The sequence below is a fragment of the Armigeres subalbatus genome, chromosome 1 (assembly GCF_024139115.2).
Source record: "Armigeres subalbatus isolate Guangzhou_Male chromosome 1, GZ_Asu_2, whole genome shotgun sequence".
NCBI lineage: Eukaryota > Metazoa > Arthropoda > Insecta > Diptera > Culicidae > Armigeres > Armigeres subalbatus.
The window spans coordinates 16,961,519-16,979,382 of NC_085139.1; the positions used below are offsets into that span (position 1 = coordinate 16,961,519).

Genomic DNA, 17,864 nt, shown 5'->3' on the forward strand with positions numbered 1-17,864 from the left:
CCTTTGATAGTGGTGCCACCGTCGGCGGCATTGGAACTTACTTAATTTTGCAATACTGGGAAATTCGACTGACTGTGCGTACGAGAATTCGGAGCTTAGGAATGTGAAACTGCCTTGTTTCATTGCACACATTTTCTTAATTGGCATGGTGAAACTGCCGATGAACGTGTTCAACGCGAAGATAGGTTATGTGATGATTCCTGTATAACACTGCAGGGTATTTTGTTATATGTACGTGTATGCATCTCGAGGCAGCGTTGCCGGAAGAGGGTGAGCTCGATGGGGCCCCTCTTGAGGACTGCTGGAATACAGTCAAAGCAGCCATTAACGACGCAGCGGAGAACAACGTCGGGTATATGGATCGAAATCGACGGAACGATTGGTTCGACGAAGAGTGCAGACAGATTCGGGAGGAGAAGGACGCAGCGCGGGCGGTCGCGTTGCAGCAAGGTACCCGGCAGAACGTGGAACGTTATAGACGGAAGCGGAGACAGCAGACCCGCCTTTTCAGGAGAAGAAACGCCGCCTGGAAGAAGCGGAGTGCGAGGAGATGGAACAGCTGTGCCGTTCTCAAGATACACGCAAGTTCTATCAGAAGCTCAACGCATCCCGCAAAGGCTTCGTGCCGCGAGCCGAAATGTGCCGGGATAAGGATGGGAGCATCTTGACGGACGAACGTGTGGTGATCGAAAGGTGGAAGCAGCACTACGAGGAACATCTGAATGGCGCTGAGAGTACAGGCAGTGAAAGTCAAGGCAGCGGAGGAGATGACAACGTCAGTTCAGCGGACGATGGAAGCCAACCAGCCCCCACCTTGAGGGAAGTTAAGGATGCCATTCAACAGCTAAAGACCAATAAAGCAGCTGGTAAGGATGGTATCGGAGCTGAGCTCATCAAGATGGGCCCGGAAAAGCTGGCCACTTGCCTGCACAAGCTGATAGTCAGAATCTGGGAAACTGAACAGCTACCGGAGGAGTGGAAGGAAGGGGTTATATGCCCCATCTACAAGAAAGGCGACAAACTGGAGTGTGAGAACTTTCGAGCGATCACCATCCTTAATGCCGCCTACAAAGTGATATCCCAAATCATCTTCCGTCGTCTGTCACCATTAGTGAACGAGTTCGTGGGAAGTTATCAAGCCGGCTTCGTTGACGGCCGCTCGACAACGGACCAGATCTTTACTGTACGGCAAATCCTTCCAAAATGCCGTGAATACCAGGTCCCAACGCACCATCTGTTCGTTGATTTCAAGGCGGCATACGACAGTATAGACCGCGTAGAGCTATGGAAAATTATGGACGAGAACAGCTTCTCTGCGAAGCTTACCAGACTGATCAAAGCAACGGTGGATGGTGTGCAAAACTGTGTGAAGATTTCGGGCGAACACTCCAGTTCGTTCGAATCCCACCGGGGACTAAGACAAGGGGAAGGACTTTTGTGCCTGATGCTCAACATTGCGCTAAAAGGTGTCATGCGGAGAGCCGGGTGTAACAGCCGCGGTACGATTTTCAATAGATCCAGTCAATTTATTTGCTTCGCGGATGACATGGACATTGTCGGCCGAACATTTGCAAAGGTGGCAGAACTGTACACCCGCCTGAAACGTGAAGCAACAAAAGTTGGACTGGTGGTGAATGCGTCAAAGACAAAGTACATGCTTGTGGGCGGAACCGAGCGCGACAGGGCCCGCCTGGGAAGCAGTGTTACGATAGACGGGGATACCTTCGAAGTGGTCGAGGAATTCGTCTACCTCGGATCCTTGCTAACGGCTGACAACAACGTTAGCCGTGAAATACGAAGGCGCATCATCAGTGGAAGTCGGCCTACTACGGGCTCCAGAAGAAACTGCGGTCGAAAAAGATTCGCCACCGCACCAAATGTGTCATGTACAAGACGCTTATAAGACCGGTTGTCCTCTACGGACATGAAACATGGACAATGCTCGAGGAGGACTTGCAAGCACTCGGAGTATTCGAGAGACGGGTGCTTAGGACCATCTTTGGCGGTGTGCAAGAAGACGGTGTGTGGCGGCGAAGAATGAACCATGAGCTCGCCCAACTCTACGGCGAACCCAGTATCCAGAAGGTAGCTAAAGCCGGAAGGGTACGATGGGCAGGACATGTTGCAAGAATGCCGGACAGCAACCCTGCAAAGATGGTGTTCGCTTCCGATCCGGCAGGTACGAGACGGCGTGGAGCGCAGCGAGCGAGATGGGCAGACCAGGTGCAGAACGACTTGGCGAGCGTGGGGCGTATCCGAGGATGGAGAGATGCGGCCTCGAACCGTGTATTGTGGCGTCAAATTGTTGATTCAGTGTTATCTGTTTAGATGTTAACTAAATAAATGAATGAACGTGTATGCAAAGTGCGGTGTTGTATATGCACTTCCTATTCGACCGCATACACGAAAGATCCCATACTCGTCCATACTCCGTCTCATACTCGCAGATGGATACCGTAGTGAACTCCGCTTTCCAACGTTGAGACTTCCTCGTAACTCGCCAATCTCCTCCAAATACATTTTCGCTTGGACCTGGTGCATTAATGTCTGCTCTGCCTTCCCAAAATCTCATTGGTCCAACCAATCTCGACGGCTTTTCTCTAATGACGTTTTCTTTCAGATCCACACCGCCAGACCAACGTACATGCAATCGACCGAACTAAACGATTTCGTTCAACATCGACGATCACTTAAACCAGTGGAGTAGCCACGGGGGTGGTTTTGGACATAAAACCCATAAACCCAGTGACAAAATATTTAGAAGAATTTTTTTTTTCGAACGTTCTCGAATTAAAAAAAAATGTTCGGACAATCCCCCCCCCCCCCCCAATTTTCTGACTACGCCACTGACTTAAACCGTTTGATGCACAGCTAGTAGGTGGCGTTCTTCCTTCGTCACCTCTACTTCTTTTACAGTTACGGTTTGACTAGGCCAGGCTCGTTTGAAACTCTTAGAAACGATGGACCTTGATATCAGTGGTTTTCTGGATCTACCAGATGTACCAGTACGATCTACGATGTACCAGAGTTCCATTCCGTTGCGTCGTCTGCCACGTTAAGCTTTGAGGGCACAGAATTCCATTCGTCCACACTGGTCTGCGGGGAAAGAATTTCTCCTACACGGAAAGAAACAAACTGGTGATAAGGGAAATGACGGCTTAGGCAGGTTTTGTTCTATTATTGTCAGCCAGGCCAATATTGTAGCTGTATAAATAACGTCTTTGTGTTTTGATGGTGAGTGCCGAACACACGCTTTTCAGTTATCGCGAACAAATCTTGGCAGCCTAAAGCTCTAAACGATGAATCGAGAGTGTTTTGAGTGGAGCTTCTTTTGTTTTTGCTGCTATAAACGAACAATAGCTTCTTCCATCGAGTCCTGTGGAGAAGAATACTCCATTCGGCGTAGGTTCATCGAGGAGCTGTAGCCCATCAAGTAAGTAAGCTTCTTCCATTGAAAGTCGTTATCCTCAAAAATGCGACACAAGCGCATGCTACTTTGCTGGCATCCGTAAACAGTTGCACTTCAATTTACCCAACTTCTGACGGAAGAATATCCCCGAAAAGGCACTTCGCATGTTGACAAGTACAGCTCAACCCGTCTGTTCCAAAGGTCGTACAGTTTCTCTGCAATGTCCCAGTTTGTATCCGTACGCCAAATCTCTTGTATTAAAATTTTGCCTTTTCACCACAAAGTGCGCCACAAACCCCAGCAGATCGTACAGTCCCATTACAGTGCGCAGAAATACACGTCTTGTCGGAACCCCTTTGCCTTTTCAAAAAAAAAAAAATCATCCGATCCAGTCCAATCAAATGATCTTCGATAGGGACCCATACAACTCCCAGGATGCGCTCAAAAGCATTGGCCTTCTCCTTGTTGAGGGATTTACTAAATGCCGACTCGGTTTCTCCGAGAAGATCTAGTATCTCCATCGAGTTGGACAGAATTTTACCGATTTCGAAGCCTGCTGCTGCGTGGGTATTCTGTACAAGGACTGCTTCCTTCACTGAGTTGACGCTATCGAGGAAGTTCCACATAGTGATTTTGATGATCGCATCGACTGCGCTGGGGTATTGTTCCGCAAAGTCAGTGCATTCCTGAAGAGCTGGTCACTTTAAACATAGTGACGTTTAGAAACACTGCGACCATTTATCTTCATTGCGAATCAGGATTGTGGAGTTTGGTATTAGGATTCTGATAGGTTTTCCGGAAACATGACCTTTAAGTGGTCTTGTTGTGTAAGGGTTATCAGACCAAAAAAAACTGTTTATTTTCAAAAATTTAAACACATTGTTTTTGACAAAGTTTTTATAGTAACGAGTTGCAAAAGTGTTTTGACTTCAACCACTCACGATTTTGAGACGAAATTTGGGTTAATATCCAAGAAAACGTGGTGGCGCATTTTACCCAACCGGCGCATTTCATACATATCTCCCCTACGTTGTTCATGCGGCATGTAAAACTTGATGAAAAACGAATGCAACATCCTCAACTGGTAGATAGGCTAAGGCTAATAGATAGGTAGATAGGCTAAGATCGGAGTTCAGATGTACGACCCTATTTGTGAACACGAAACAAGAAAACATTAGAAAATCTCAAATTGTTGTGGAACCAAATACTGAATTAGTTGAAAATCCGCTAAAAACGTTGTTGATTGGGTATTGTTTTGCAGTCATGTGAATCCGATCTTTCCTCAAGGTGAATCGCGATAAAATCCATTTTGAAATCTACCTATATCAAGCCTTCAGGGACACAAATCTCCAAAAGCAAGCGACACGCAACATCGCAAACCACTTTTCATTTTTGTTTCGGTGCAGCACGCACGAAAAATAATGTTTTAATTTGCAAAGCCTGTCAATAGGCTTTGTGCCAACAAAAACACGAAGTGAGGACTAGGACGACCATAACTGATAACTTGAGGAGGTAAAGATATCGAATAAATATCTGATAAATTAGATTTCTTTTTCTAAAGTACATTGAATGGTTTAATTAATTGAAGCTACATTGTTCAAAACCGGGTGAGAATGGTATTCAATACCGGAAGCTTCGACCCAACTATTTCCACTTGGGAACCGCTTCCCGCACAACACATTCGCATCAGTAAGTTCTGGGCCCACCACAACTGACGTTGTTGCTGCTGTTTGTTGTTGATCGGTGCTTCTTTTTTTGTATGTGTGGTCTCAAAGATAAAACAGGTATGGGAAACAGGTAACATCAACAAAGAGAACCTGCTGCTTATCCGATAACACCGAATACGCTCTCACGCGCGGCGAGCAAACTCTACCATGAAGCCACACTCTACGGTGGTAGGCAACAGCGTTTGGCTCGGTAGGCGTGCGAGAGCCAGAGAGGAACGCAATTAACGAACGACCTGTCGCGTGCCTGTTGATGAACGGGCTCTGAAATACCACCTTCCACACTAAAGTCAGTCCACACAACACACTACCGCGACGTGGTGTAGGGTCGCTCGTTGTTCCTCTCTAGGCTTGTGTCTGTGAGGTCAGAATTGCATGCTGTCCGATTCTAGGACAGTGTGGACGTTGGGGGTGGCGGGATGGCGATTACAGCATCCAGTCTCAGCCAGATCTGGCCCCTTGTGTGAGAACGAATCGAAGCCTGTTGCTAATTTTGTGTTTTTTTTGTTCCATCGCGATTTTTTCCTTATTCGCTTTGTTTCGACGACGCGGCTACCCGAACAAAATAGTTTGTTTTGAACGGATTGATGTTTTCTGCAGAATTTTGTAGTTGTATATTGGGTAGAAGTCCTGTTCATATTTCATAACCAATTCCACAATGTGGAATTCCAGCTTCCCCCTTTGATAGTAAAACTAGAATTTCATAGAAAGGACCTTGCTGAACGCACACAAGTTGTTAAATTCTATTAAGCATGTACATTTAGGGGAAGAGGCCCCAACTATGCGTGTTCGGTATTTGAGACAAAGTTTGTCAGAATTAAATTATTCAGTATTGATAGTTACAACCAATAAAATATGATTATCAAGCGCTTGTATGTAAGCTCTATTCTTTCGCCGGGCAGACATTCGAAGCAAAAAATAAGCACATTTTCGGAATATAAATCAAAACGGTACCAATAGTTCCGTTCAGATGACATTTAAGATTTAAACGAAGATATCTGACAGATAAGCTCTCATTCATCGGGTTTATGTTCTATTAGTCCTCTTTTAGGGGCAACAGGGACTATGTCCAAGGGCTTTATGACCCCTCCCCAAGTGATTGCGTTTGGTTTGGTTTGGCAGTGGGCTTTAATAAACCTCTCCCAAAGGCCACAAGTATTCGGAAGCAGACACTATCAAAGCGACCGTAAGATCCTGATGGCATACTGGCTGCGTGTTACTGGATTATGTTTTGAATATTGTAATACTGTAAAGCGAGGGCTGGTAGCCTGGACAGTGGACATTCTATTCTCTTAGTAAGGCCTAATGGTCAGGCTGTCTTCCTTCCCATAAAACCGTGGCGGACATTGAAGCACGCGGTATAATCCTGTCACACAGTTGTCAAACTGCGTGGGGTAGGCACAGATGCTCTTTGACTAGCGCTGATCTGGCTCTGAACACGAAAGTGTCAACCCTCGCATGGCCTCCCTGCATGCCGCAAGCCATGGGATCAATAAGGTGACATCACCAGCAGGATTCGACCGCAGCCGCAAAGGGGACCCACCAGCAATGATTTTTTGAAAAAAAAAAAATGGTCGGAGGAGCGGTGTCTGGCAGTAAGGAGGACCCTTTTGCTAGACGATGTGGCCTTAATCGGTCACCGACGTTTCAGATGTAATCATGTCTTTTCTGGATACCCGCGTAAACTATAGTAAGGATCTAAAACAGGCCGTACTGACCCTCTGCGCTCTAGTCGTGGGGGCGAACTCGGAGTGGAAGATTTTGCTGAAGGCCAGTAAGAAGGTGGAGCACAAGATCCGCATTCTTACTGAGGAGAAGGAGTTGGCGATGAGCCAGGGTGGAGGCCGAATCGGAGATTTGTCTCCTTACTGAGAGGAAACGGCTGGCGGAGAGCCAGACTGCGGAACTCCAAAAGCGGATGGCCATCAGCGGTGCAACTCTAAAGCTAAGTGAGGTCATGCAGGACACGGACCTGATTGTAGCTAAAAGGGTTACAGTGCCGCATAAGAGGAGAGATGCGAAAACTCTCCCGGAGAGCGCCCTGATGATGTGGCCCTACTAGCGCCACAGCACTCTGAGATTCAGTCGAACTAGGTCGAACACTCCTCTACGATGGATCTTATCATCATCGTCAGCAAAACCTAATTGATGGATATCAACAAGAAAAACGCCTCCAATGTTACAGTAGCGGGGCAAGCAGTGGAGAAGGTCGAAATTTTGTAATATCTTGGCAGCCAGAAGGCGAAACCAAGATTGACATAGGAGCATGGATCATTAAGGCTAGTTTTGCTTTATCGAGTTTACGGAACATACGGAGATTCAATCAGATTAGTCAACGCACCAAAATTTCAATTCTAACGTGAAATCTGCGTTTTTATATGTCAGTGATGTGTCATATGGTGTGTATCATCAGAGATCTCGCAGATACAGCAAGCATTCATCAGTCTATGCAAACCAACCTATGATTTACAATATTCGGGTCTTGTTGTGGTCACAATTCGTCACAAGTCTTTTCCTGCAAAAGACCGAGCAGCAGAAATAAGAGAAATCAAAGCTAGCTTTAATTGTCTGAGAATAGGGCATAGGAGCAGTGCGTACAAATTGTCTTCTACTTGTTGGGAATGGGAAGGCAAACACCATCTTGAATCTGACGGTTCTTGATCGACACCTGGATCCGATGTTTCGGATTCAAATACAGCTTGAGCTTGAGCTTGATTGACTGCTCGTAGTTGCTACTCCATTATGACCAGATCAGCTGTTCTTGCACAGGGAACCAACAGATGTTTGCTTGGGACTAGCACACATCTTCAATGTACAAGTACTGGTGATCTCATTTGTTAGGTCAAACTGGCGCCTGCCACGTCAGAATGCAAGCCAATGTAGGGAAGAGGGAGGAAATGACGATGCAATCACTCGCCCACTGCAAGCCGAATATACCTCTGCACTTGCCACGAGTTCATGCGGAATTTGTTGGAATTTTTGGTTTGGTTCGAGAGGCGGATTTCCGTCTTGGTTAACGAGCTGCCAATGTGATAGATAGAGAAGGCAACTGATGGAATTTCTAATTAGATGTAGAAAACGAGCCTATAGTTCATTTCCAATTCTAGCAGATTATTGTTAGAATACTCAAGTTGAAGGTATAGGAATAGTAATGGAAACGGTATGGAAGTCCATTTCCAGTTCTAGCGATTGCTAGAACATGAGAAATATAGAGAAAGATACAAAGTAGGAGAATGGAATGGACATGGGATTGAACCCACGACCTCCTGCGTATGAGGCAGAAGCAGTAGCCATATGACTACCAAGCCCGCTGTTTCGGATTCAAATACAGTCTCAAAAGTCGTCTCTATCGGAAGTCCTGTAGCTTCAGATTAAGGTTTGCTATTCTGACTACAATACAAAATGTGAGTGCCTTGTTGCTGATCAGGTTACTGGAACAATTTCGTCAGTTCTGATTGATATCAAATCTTGAAAAATTCCCATCGGATTTTCCCTTGCTGAAGAGAACTCAACGTTTTTTCAATTGATATTGTCAAGACAATCCAAAATGTCTCATAATATATCCTTCAGGAAACCCATCTGGTATGGGTGGTAGTATGAGTAGAATCAATAACAAATTTCGTATCGAATTAAAAAATGACAAAAAAAGGTCTAATTTACCTGTGCAAATCTACAATATTTTTATAATACACAACACTTTAACCTTGGGGGCAGCAGGGACTATGTCCAAGGGCTTGACGATCCCTCCCCAGGCCATCTGCGAGTTGTGGCGCCTGCCTAGGATGTGGTGGGGTTTGACAGTGGGCCCTGTTAAACCTCTATAAAAAGCTGCATGTATCCGCAAGTAGGCTCCGCCAAAGCGACCGTGTGCCGCTCAAAGCGCACAAGCCCAAGTCCTGGTGTTAGGTGGGACGCTAAACAGCCCTGACACGACGGCCTCCGACGAGACAGGAGGCTTGCGCAGGCCCAATAAGCCGCCTGGAAAAACAACTATTACGAACGACATAGAAGATAATACGACTCGATACAATCGGCAACGACCTAGGCGACGAATAAAGGATCACGATTGGAAGCTTGGAACATGGAACTGCAAGTCGCTAGGCTTCGCAGGTTGCGATAGAATAATCTACGATGAATTACATCCCCGCAACTTCGATGTCGTAGCGCTGCAGGAAATCTGCTGGACAGGACAGAAAGTGTGGAAAAGCGGGCATCGAGCGGCTACCTTCTACCAAAGCTGTGGCACCACCAACGAGCTGGGAACCGGCTTCATAGTGCTGGGAAAGATGCGCCAACGCGTGATTGGGTGGCAGCCAATCAACGCAAGGATGTGCAAGCTGAGGATAAAAGGCCGTTTCTTCAACTATAGCATCATCAACGTGCACTGCCCACACGAAGGGAGATCCGACGACGAGAAAGAAGCGTTCTATGCGCAGCTGGAGCAGACATACGATGGATGCCCACTGCGGGACGTCAAAATCGTCATCGGTGACATGAACGGTCATCGGACCGGATAGTCTGCATACCGTATCGAATGACAACGGCCAACGATGCATAAACTTTGCAGCCTCCCGCGGAATGGTAGTCCGCAGCACTTTCTTCCCCCGTAAGAATATCCACAAGGCCACATGGAAATCACCTAATCAAGTAACGGAAAACCAAATCGACCACGTTCTAATCGACGGTAAATTCTTCTCCGACATCACGAACGTACGCACTTACCGCAGTGCGAATATTGAATCCAACCACTACCTCGTCGCAGTATGTCTGCGCTCAAAACTCTCGACGGTGATCAACACGCGTCGGAGTCGTCCGCCGCGGCTTAACATTGGGCGGCTACAAGACGGTAGACTAGCCCAAGACTACGCGCAGCAGCTGGAAGTGGCACTCCCAACGGAAGAGCAGCTAGGCGCAGCATCTCTTGAAGATGGCTGGAGAGATATTCGATCCGCCATTGGAAGCACCGCAACCGCTGCACTAGGCACGGTGGCTCCGGATCAGAGAAACGACTGGTATGACGGCGAATGTGAGCAGTTAGTTGAGGAGAAGAATGCAGCATGGGCGAGATTGCTGCAACACAGCACGAGGGCGAACGAGGCACGATACAAACGGGCGCGGAACAGACAAAACTCGATTTTCCGGAGGAAAAAGCGCCAGCAGGAAGATCGAGACCGTGAAGAGACGGAGGAACTGTATCGCGCTAATAACGCACGAAAGTTCTATGAGAAGTTGAACCGTTCACGTAAGGGCCACGTGCCACAGCCCGATATGTGTAAGGACATAAACGGGAACCTTCTTACGAACGAGCGTGAGGTGATCCAAAGGTGGCGGCAGCACTACGAAGAGCACCTGAATGGCGATATGGCAGACAACGGTGGCGGTATGGTAATGAACCTAGGAGCACGCGCGCAGGACATGCGACTTCCGGCTCGGAATCTCCAGGAAATCCAGGAGGAGGTCGGCCGGCTGAATAACAACAAAGCCCTGGAGTTGACCAACTACCAGGGAGAGCTGCTATTTAAACACGGTGGTGAAGCACTGGCTAGAGCGCTGCATTGGGTGATTACCAAGGTTTGGGAGGATGAGGTTCTGCCGCAGGAGTGGATGGAAGGTGTCGTGTGTCCCATCTACAAAAAGGCCATAAGCTGGATTGTAGCAACTACCGCGCAATCCCATTGCTGAACGCCGCCTACAAGATACTCTCCCAAATTTTATGCCGCCGACTAACACCAATTCCAAGAGAGTTCGTGGGCAGTACCAGGCGGGATTTATGGGTGAACGCTCTACCACAGACCAGGTGTTCGCCATACGTCAGGTATTGCAGAAATGCCGCGAATACAACGTGCCCACACATCATCTATTTATCGACTTTAAAGCCGCATATGATACAATCGATCGGGACCAGCTATGGCAGCTAATGCACGAAAACGGATTTCCGGATAAACTGATACGGTTGATCAAGGCGACGATGGATCGGGTGATGTGCGTAGTTCGAGTTTCAGGGGCATTCTCGAGTCCCTTCGAAACCCGTAGAGGGTTACGGCAAGGTGATGGTCTTTCGTGTCTGCTATTCAACATCGCTTTGGAAGGAGTAATACGAAGGGCAGGGATTGACACGAGTGGTACGATTTTCACGAAGTCCGTCCAGTTATTTGGTTTCGCCGACGACATTGATATCATGGCACGTAACTTTGAGAGGATGGAGGAAGCCTACATCAGACTGAAAAGCGAAGCTAAACGGATTGGACTAGTCATCAACACGTCGAAGACGAAGTACATGATAGGAAGAGGCTCAAGAGAGGTCATCGAAAGGTGACGAAATCGAGGTGGTTGAAGAATTCGTGTACTTGGGTTCACTGGTGACCGCCGATAACGATACCAGCAGAGAAATTCGGAGACGCATAGTGGCTGGAAACCGTACGTACTTTGGACTCCGCAAGACGCTTCGATCGAATAGAGTTCGCCGCCGTACCAAACTGACTATCTACAAAACGCTTATAAGACCGGTAGTTCTCTACGAACACGAGACCTGGACGATGCTCGTGGAGGACCAACGCGCACTGGGAGTTTTCGAAAGGAAAGTGTTGCGTACCATCTATGGTGGGTTGCAGATGGCGGACGGTACGTGGAGGAGGCGAATGAACCACGAGTTGCATCAGCTGCTGGGAGAACCATCCATCGTTCACACCGCGAAAATCGGACGACTGCGATGGGCCGGGCACGTAGCCAGAATGTCGGACAATAACCCGGTGAAAATGGTTCTCGACAACGATCCGACGGGTATAAGAAGGCGAGGTGCACAGCGGGCAAGGTGGATTGATCAGATGGAGGACGACTTGCGGACCCTCCGCAGACTGCGTGGTTGGCGAAGTGCAGCCATGGACCGAGCTGAATGGAGAAGTCTTTTATGTGCAGCACAGGCCACTCCGGCCTTAGTCTGATTATAAATAAATAAATAAACTTTAACCTTCCGGAATCCGCGTGATCCTTGATCACTCACGCAGTCCTGCTGCTCTTTCGAACGACAAGCGTGCTTTTTCGAAGGTGTTGTACTTCTTACAACAGTGTGAGTCCCGGAAGGTTAACTGCAACATTTCCAACGAAACACATCGCTCCAAAGAACACCTCTTCAACAAAACTATTTCGAACAGATGCGACACTAGCCATACCGAAAACTCCATAGAACACATTTTAGTAAATTGTATCAATCATTATGTTCAAACAGCATGAGGCAACAACAGAACCAAAAAAGTGAAAATTTTAAAATATCTGAAGAAATGTAATCTATACGATAAGATTTGATTTTCTTTCTTCTTTAAGAAGCGAATGCATCTAGTGGTTTAAGTCCTCTTTAATAAACACAATGAATTCAAACATTCTCCATACATCTTAGAAGGCAATCCTCAAAACATATCCAAGCCCTCCAATGCGAACCCACTTTAAGATCTTTAGTTAGAATCTCGATCAAAACTCAAAAGCAACTGGTCGTAACAACTGAATTCTTTAAAATCGGTGAATTTAATCTGCTCTATCATCGAGGTCGTATATTTGTTATATTCTTAAGACGTGAAAAATGTGATTATAACATCCTATGTAAATACAGTTGAACAAAAAAATAAATATGTAAACATCTTATCGTATAGTTGGCGTTAATTTCAAGAATATCATCGTAGAGAGATTCCCACAATTCACTAAATCGAGAGTCCCGCAGAGTCCGTCGTATCGCGCAGTAATGTTTGTTCTACCTATGTGCATTGTTCTTCAATCAATTAGCCGAAAAATTGCAGTTCTACCCATTACAGTAACTCAATACGACGAGTGTTCTACAAGTCAACATTGAAAGTGTTTTCCTCGGTGAAGGTAGAATCGAAAGCAAACAGGAGAGGAACGGCCTCCCCCGGGCATGCATTTTCCTACTTACATGATTCGTGCCGCATCCGCCTGGCGCACGTTTTCGTCCCTGTTGAGCACGTTCAGGATAATCTGGCGCTCCTGATCGGTCAGATTGTCCAGCATATGGGAAGCGGCCATATCCTGCAGGGATCCGGTGGACTTGTCCCCGACCCCGGCCCCCGACAGAGCGTACGTGTTGTTGTTGGTGTGCATTTCGGCTAGCGGCCTCGAACTGCTTCCGGTGCCATTTCCGCTGCCGTTGCTGGCCTGCGGAGTCGGCGGCAATCGAGCTCGACCACTAGCCATTCTGGCACTCGCAACTGGCTGGGCGGTTAGCGATGGGGAGGGTAGTTTCTGGAAAACAGAAAAGTGGAATATTTGCAAATCACAACAATAATCAGATTTCGATCTCAATGACGCTGTAGGTGCATAGCACTGTGGATGAATGTGTGAATGTGACTAAATTAGATTTTCATTGGGTGTGAGCATGGTGTGACAGTTCGGTTGCTTATGGTCTATTATCTTCCACTGAACCGGAAATCATCAATTTCCGTTGCACTTTCCTTGGGCGTGCGACTACAGTGAAAGCCATGATAGAAGACGTAGTTTACTCCCACGAATGAAACATATTGGATGGGGTTGAAGATCAATATTTTCATTGTTTGTCTCTCGACAGGAGGAAATTTAAAAATCAGATGAAAAACTCGCTTGTGAATGCTAAAATTGGCTTTCTTGTACAACAAAATTGTAGCTGAAATACTAATGATATTAATATTTTCATAGCAACATTCATTAGTCGAGTTTTTGATGCCTACACTTGAAATTCGAGGGGAAATAATGTTATGTACATTTGTATATGTATGAAAGTATGCATGCATGTAAACAATCCTTTCAATGTCGCATAGTTTATATGTTCTTTTTTTTTTTTGCAATTATTGATCTATTTCATTCAATAAGTAAAGTCATCCCATTGTAAAACATTGCGCTTGCTTTAGCAATATCACCATTAGGTGTACAAATTTGGGCTTTAATAACCATGTTGAATATTACATTCATGCTGTCACATGCAGTATCATTCAGAAAAAAAAAACATGCATCATGTGTAACACAAATGAATACCTTTCTTGAGAACACTTCTACCATAACCCTCTTGAGCACATTTCCAAGAAAAATGCATTTGATCTTACTCAGTGATGCAAATCCTCTTGCACTATTCCGGGAACTATCTGAAGAAGTGTACTGATACCTCACAGGATTCCCATTACTTCGATTTCGTTTCGTTATTTTGTTTTTGCAGATATCGGAATCCATGCAGCTGCCAGTGACACCGTTGATTGCGATTCTCCCCCCTTGCAATCGAGAGTGTTGTGTCGGGCGGCAGTAGTGTGGTGGGATGTGTTATTCATTTCTAAATGTTCTTGAATAGAGGAGAGGTTCATTTCTGTTTGGTACAAAGAAAATAAATAATCGTTGAGTGGGACGTTCGTAATAATATCGTTGATGCTGTGGTGCTTTCGAAACTCAATTTCCTGCACTTCAGACTGTCGGGCGATTTCGAAGGATATTACAACAGCGGGGGATCTCCACCCACACGGTACAAAATTCTACTCCTTGCAAGTGCGTTTGTAGTATGGTGATGATGGGCGAGACGCCCAAGCGTGCGGTGGCGACGGCGGTGCCAGCTGCTGACGTTATTTGAAGGTAATGCAGCGTAGTAGTATTGTTTGTATTCTGATTATTTGCGAGGCTGCCATTTTGGATGCTTATTATCATTGACGTAAGCGTAAGATTTCGCTGGTTTGATGTTGCAATTTAGACATGAGTAGCCGTAGGTACTTCATTCGAAATGTCGCATCTACCCTCGCATTTCTTTTTGACATTAGCTATACGGGTTTGAATTATTTAAATATGATTCCCAGAGCTCATTGATAACACAGTGAAGTCTTATTTGAAGATGACAGTATAATTTTTAAATTATAATAACCTTTGTAGAATCTGGTTGAACAAGTGATCCCCTAGACTGCAAGCTGAGAGAAAGCTGTGAAGAACGCTAAGAGAATCCAAAGAATTATTTCGAAATAACCTTATGAAGGTTTCTCAGAGAATCCATGAAAGAATCTTTTGGAGGATTCTGAGAGAATTTTTTGCAGCATTCTAAAATAATGAAAGACTCTCCGACAATTCTTTGAAAGGTTTCGAAAGCATCCTTTGAAGAATTATAGAAGTATCCTGTGAAAAATTTAGAGTGAATCCTGTGAAGAATTCTGAAAGAATCCTGTGAAGGATTTTGAGAGAATCCTGTGAAGGATTCTGAGAGAATCCTGTGAAGGATTCTGAGAGAATCCTGTGAAGGATTTAGAGAGAATCCTGTGAAGGATTCCGAGAGAATCCTGTGAAGGATTCTGAGAGAATCCTGTGAAGGAATCTGAGAGAGTTTTGTGAAGGATTCTGAGAAAGTTCTGTGAAGGATTCTGAGAGTATCCTGTGAAGGATTTTGAGAGAATCCTGTGAAGGATTCTGAGAGAATCGTGTGAAGGATTTTGAGAGAGTTCTGTGAAGGATTCTGACAGAGACCTGTGAAGGATTCTGAGAGAATATTGTGAAGGATTCTGAGAGAATCCTGTGAAGGATTCTGAGAGAATCCTGTGAAGGATTCTGAGAGAATCCTGTGAAGGATTCTGAGAGAATCCTGTGAAGGATTCTGAGAGAATCCTGTGAAGGATTCTGAGAGAATCCTGTGAAGGATTCTGAGAGAATCCTGTGAAGGATTATGAGAGAATCCTCCTGAAAAGCCTCCTTTCAAGAGGCTCGGAAGCCTCCTTTCAAGAGGCTCGGAAGCCTCCTTTCAAGAGGCTCGGAAGCCTCCTTTCAAGAGGCTCGGAAGCCTCCTTTCAAGAGGCTCGGAAGCCTACTTTCAAGAGGCTCAGAAGCCTCCTTTCAAGAGGCTCAGAAGCTTCCTTTCAAGAGGCTCAGAAGCCTCCTTTCAAGAGGCTCAGAAGCCTCCTTTCAAGAGGCTCAGAGCCTCCTTTCAAGAGAGCTCAGAGCCTCCTTTCAAGAGGCTCAGAAGCCTCCTTTCAAGAGGCTCAGAGCCTCCTTTCAAGAGGCTCAGAAGCCTCCTTTCAAGAGGCTCAGAAGCCTCCTTTCAAGAGGCTCAGAAGCCTCCTTTCAAGAGGCTCAGAAGCCTCCTTTCAAGAGGCTCCAGAAGCCTCCTTTCAAGAGGCTCAGAAGCCTCCTTTCAAGAGGCTCAGAGCCTCCTTTCAAGAGGCTCAGAGCCTCCTTTCAAGAGGCTCAGAAGCCTCCTTTCAAGAGGCTCAGAAGCCTCCTTTCAAGAGGCTCAGAAGCCTCCTTTCAAGAGGCTCAAGCCTCCTTTCAAGAGGCTCGGAAGCCTCCTTTCAAGAGGCTCAGAAGCCTCCTTTCAAGAGGCTCAGAAGCCTCCTTTCAAGAGGCTCGAAGCCTCCTTTCAAGAGGCTCCAGAAGCCTCCTTTCAAGAGGCTCAGAAGCCTCCTTTCAAGAGGCTCAGAGCCTCCTTTCAAGAGGCTCAGAAGCCTCCTTTCAAGAGGCTCGGAAGCCTCCTTTCAAGAGCTCAGAAGCCTCCTTTCAAGAGGCTCAGAAGCCTCCTTTCAAGAGAGCTCGGAAGCCTCCTTTCAAGAGGCTCAGAAGCCTCCTTTCAAGAGGCTCAGGAAGCCTCCTTTCAAGAGGCTCAAGCCTCCTTTCAAGAGGCTCAGAAGCCTCCTTTCAAGAGGCCTGGAAGCCTCCTTTCAAGAGGCCTGGAAAGCCTCCTTTCAAGAGGCTCAGAAGCTTTCTTTCGAGAGGCTCAGTAGCCTCCTTTCAAGAGGCTCAGAAGCCTCCTTTCAAGAGGCTCAGAAGCCTCCTTACAAGAGGCTCAGAAACCTCCTTTCAAGAGGCTCAGAAGCCTCGTTTCAAGAGGCTCAGAAGCCTCCTTTCAAGAGGCTCAGAAGCCTTCTTTCAAGAGGCCCAGTAGCCTCCTTTCAAGAAGCTCAGAGCCTCCTTTCAAGAGGCTCAGAAGCCTCCTTTCAAGAGGCTCAGAGCCTCCTTTCAAGAGGCTCAGAAGCCTCCTTTCAAGAGGCTCAGAAGCCTCCTTTCAAGAGGCTCAGAAGCCTCCTTTCAAGAGGCCTCAGAAGCCTCCTTTCAAGAGGCTCAGAAACCTCCTTTCAAGAGGCTCAGAAGCCTCCTTTCAAGAGGCTCAGAAGCCTCCCTTTCAAGAGAGGCCTCCTTTCAAGAGGCTCAGAAGCCTCCTTTCAAGAGGCCTCAGAGCCTCCTTTCAAGAGGCTCAGAAGCCTCCTTTCAAGAGGCTCAGAGCCTCCTTTCAAGAGGCTCGGAAGCCTCCTTTCAAGAGGCCTCAGAAGCCTCCTTTCAAGAGGCTCAGAAGCCTCCCTTTCAAGAGGCCTCAAAGCCTCCTTTCAAGAGGCTCAGAAGCCTCCTTTCAAGAGGCTCAGAAGCCTCCTTTCAAGAGGCTCAGAAGCCTCCTTTCAAGAGGCTCAGAAGCCTCCTTTCAAGAGGCTCCAGCCTCCTTTCAAGAGGCTCAAAGCCTCCTTTCAAGAGGCTCGAAAGCCTCCTTTCAAGAGGCTCAGAAGCCTCCTTTCAAGAGGCTCAAAGCCTCCTTTCAAGAGGCTCAGAGCCTCCTTTCAAGAGGCTCGGAAGCCTCCTTCCAAGAGGCTCGGAAGCCTCCTTCCAAGAGGCTCGGAAGCCTCCTTCCAAGAGGCTCAGAAACCTCCTTTCAAGAGGCTCAGAAACCTCCTTTCAAGAGGCTCAAAAGCCTCCTTTCAAGAGGCTCAAAAGCCTCCTTTCAAGAGGCTCAGAAGCCTCCTTCAAGAGGC

The 17,864-nt window shown here is 46.7% G+C and overlaps 1 protein-coding gene across 1 annotated transcript in view; it reads right to left on the reverse strand.

Annotated features, from left to right (window-relative positions):
- LOC134222281 (uncharacterized) overlaps positions 1 to 17,864 on the reverse strand; it is a 340,534-nt gene that overhangs the window by 284,341 nt on the left and 38,329 nt on the right. The window contains 1 exon segment of the mRNA XM_062701427.1: positions 13,055 to 13,380. Within this exon segment, the coding sequence (XP_062557411.1) occupies positions 13,055 to 13,332 (278 nt within the window). The 5' untranslated portion in view covers positions 13,333 to 13,380.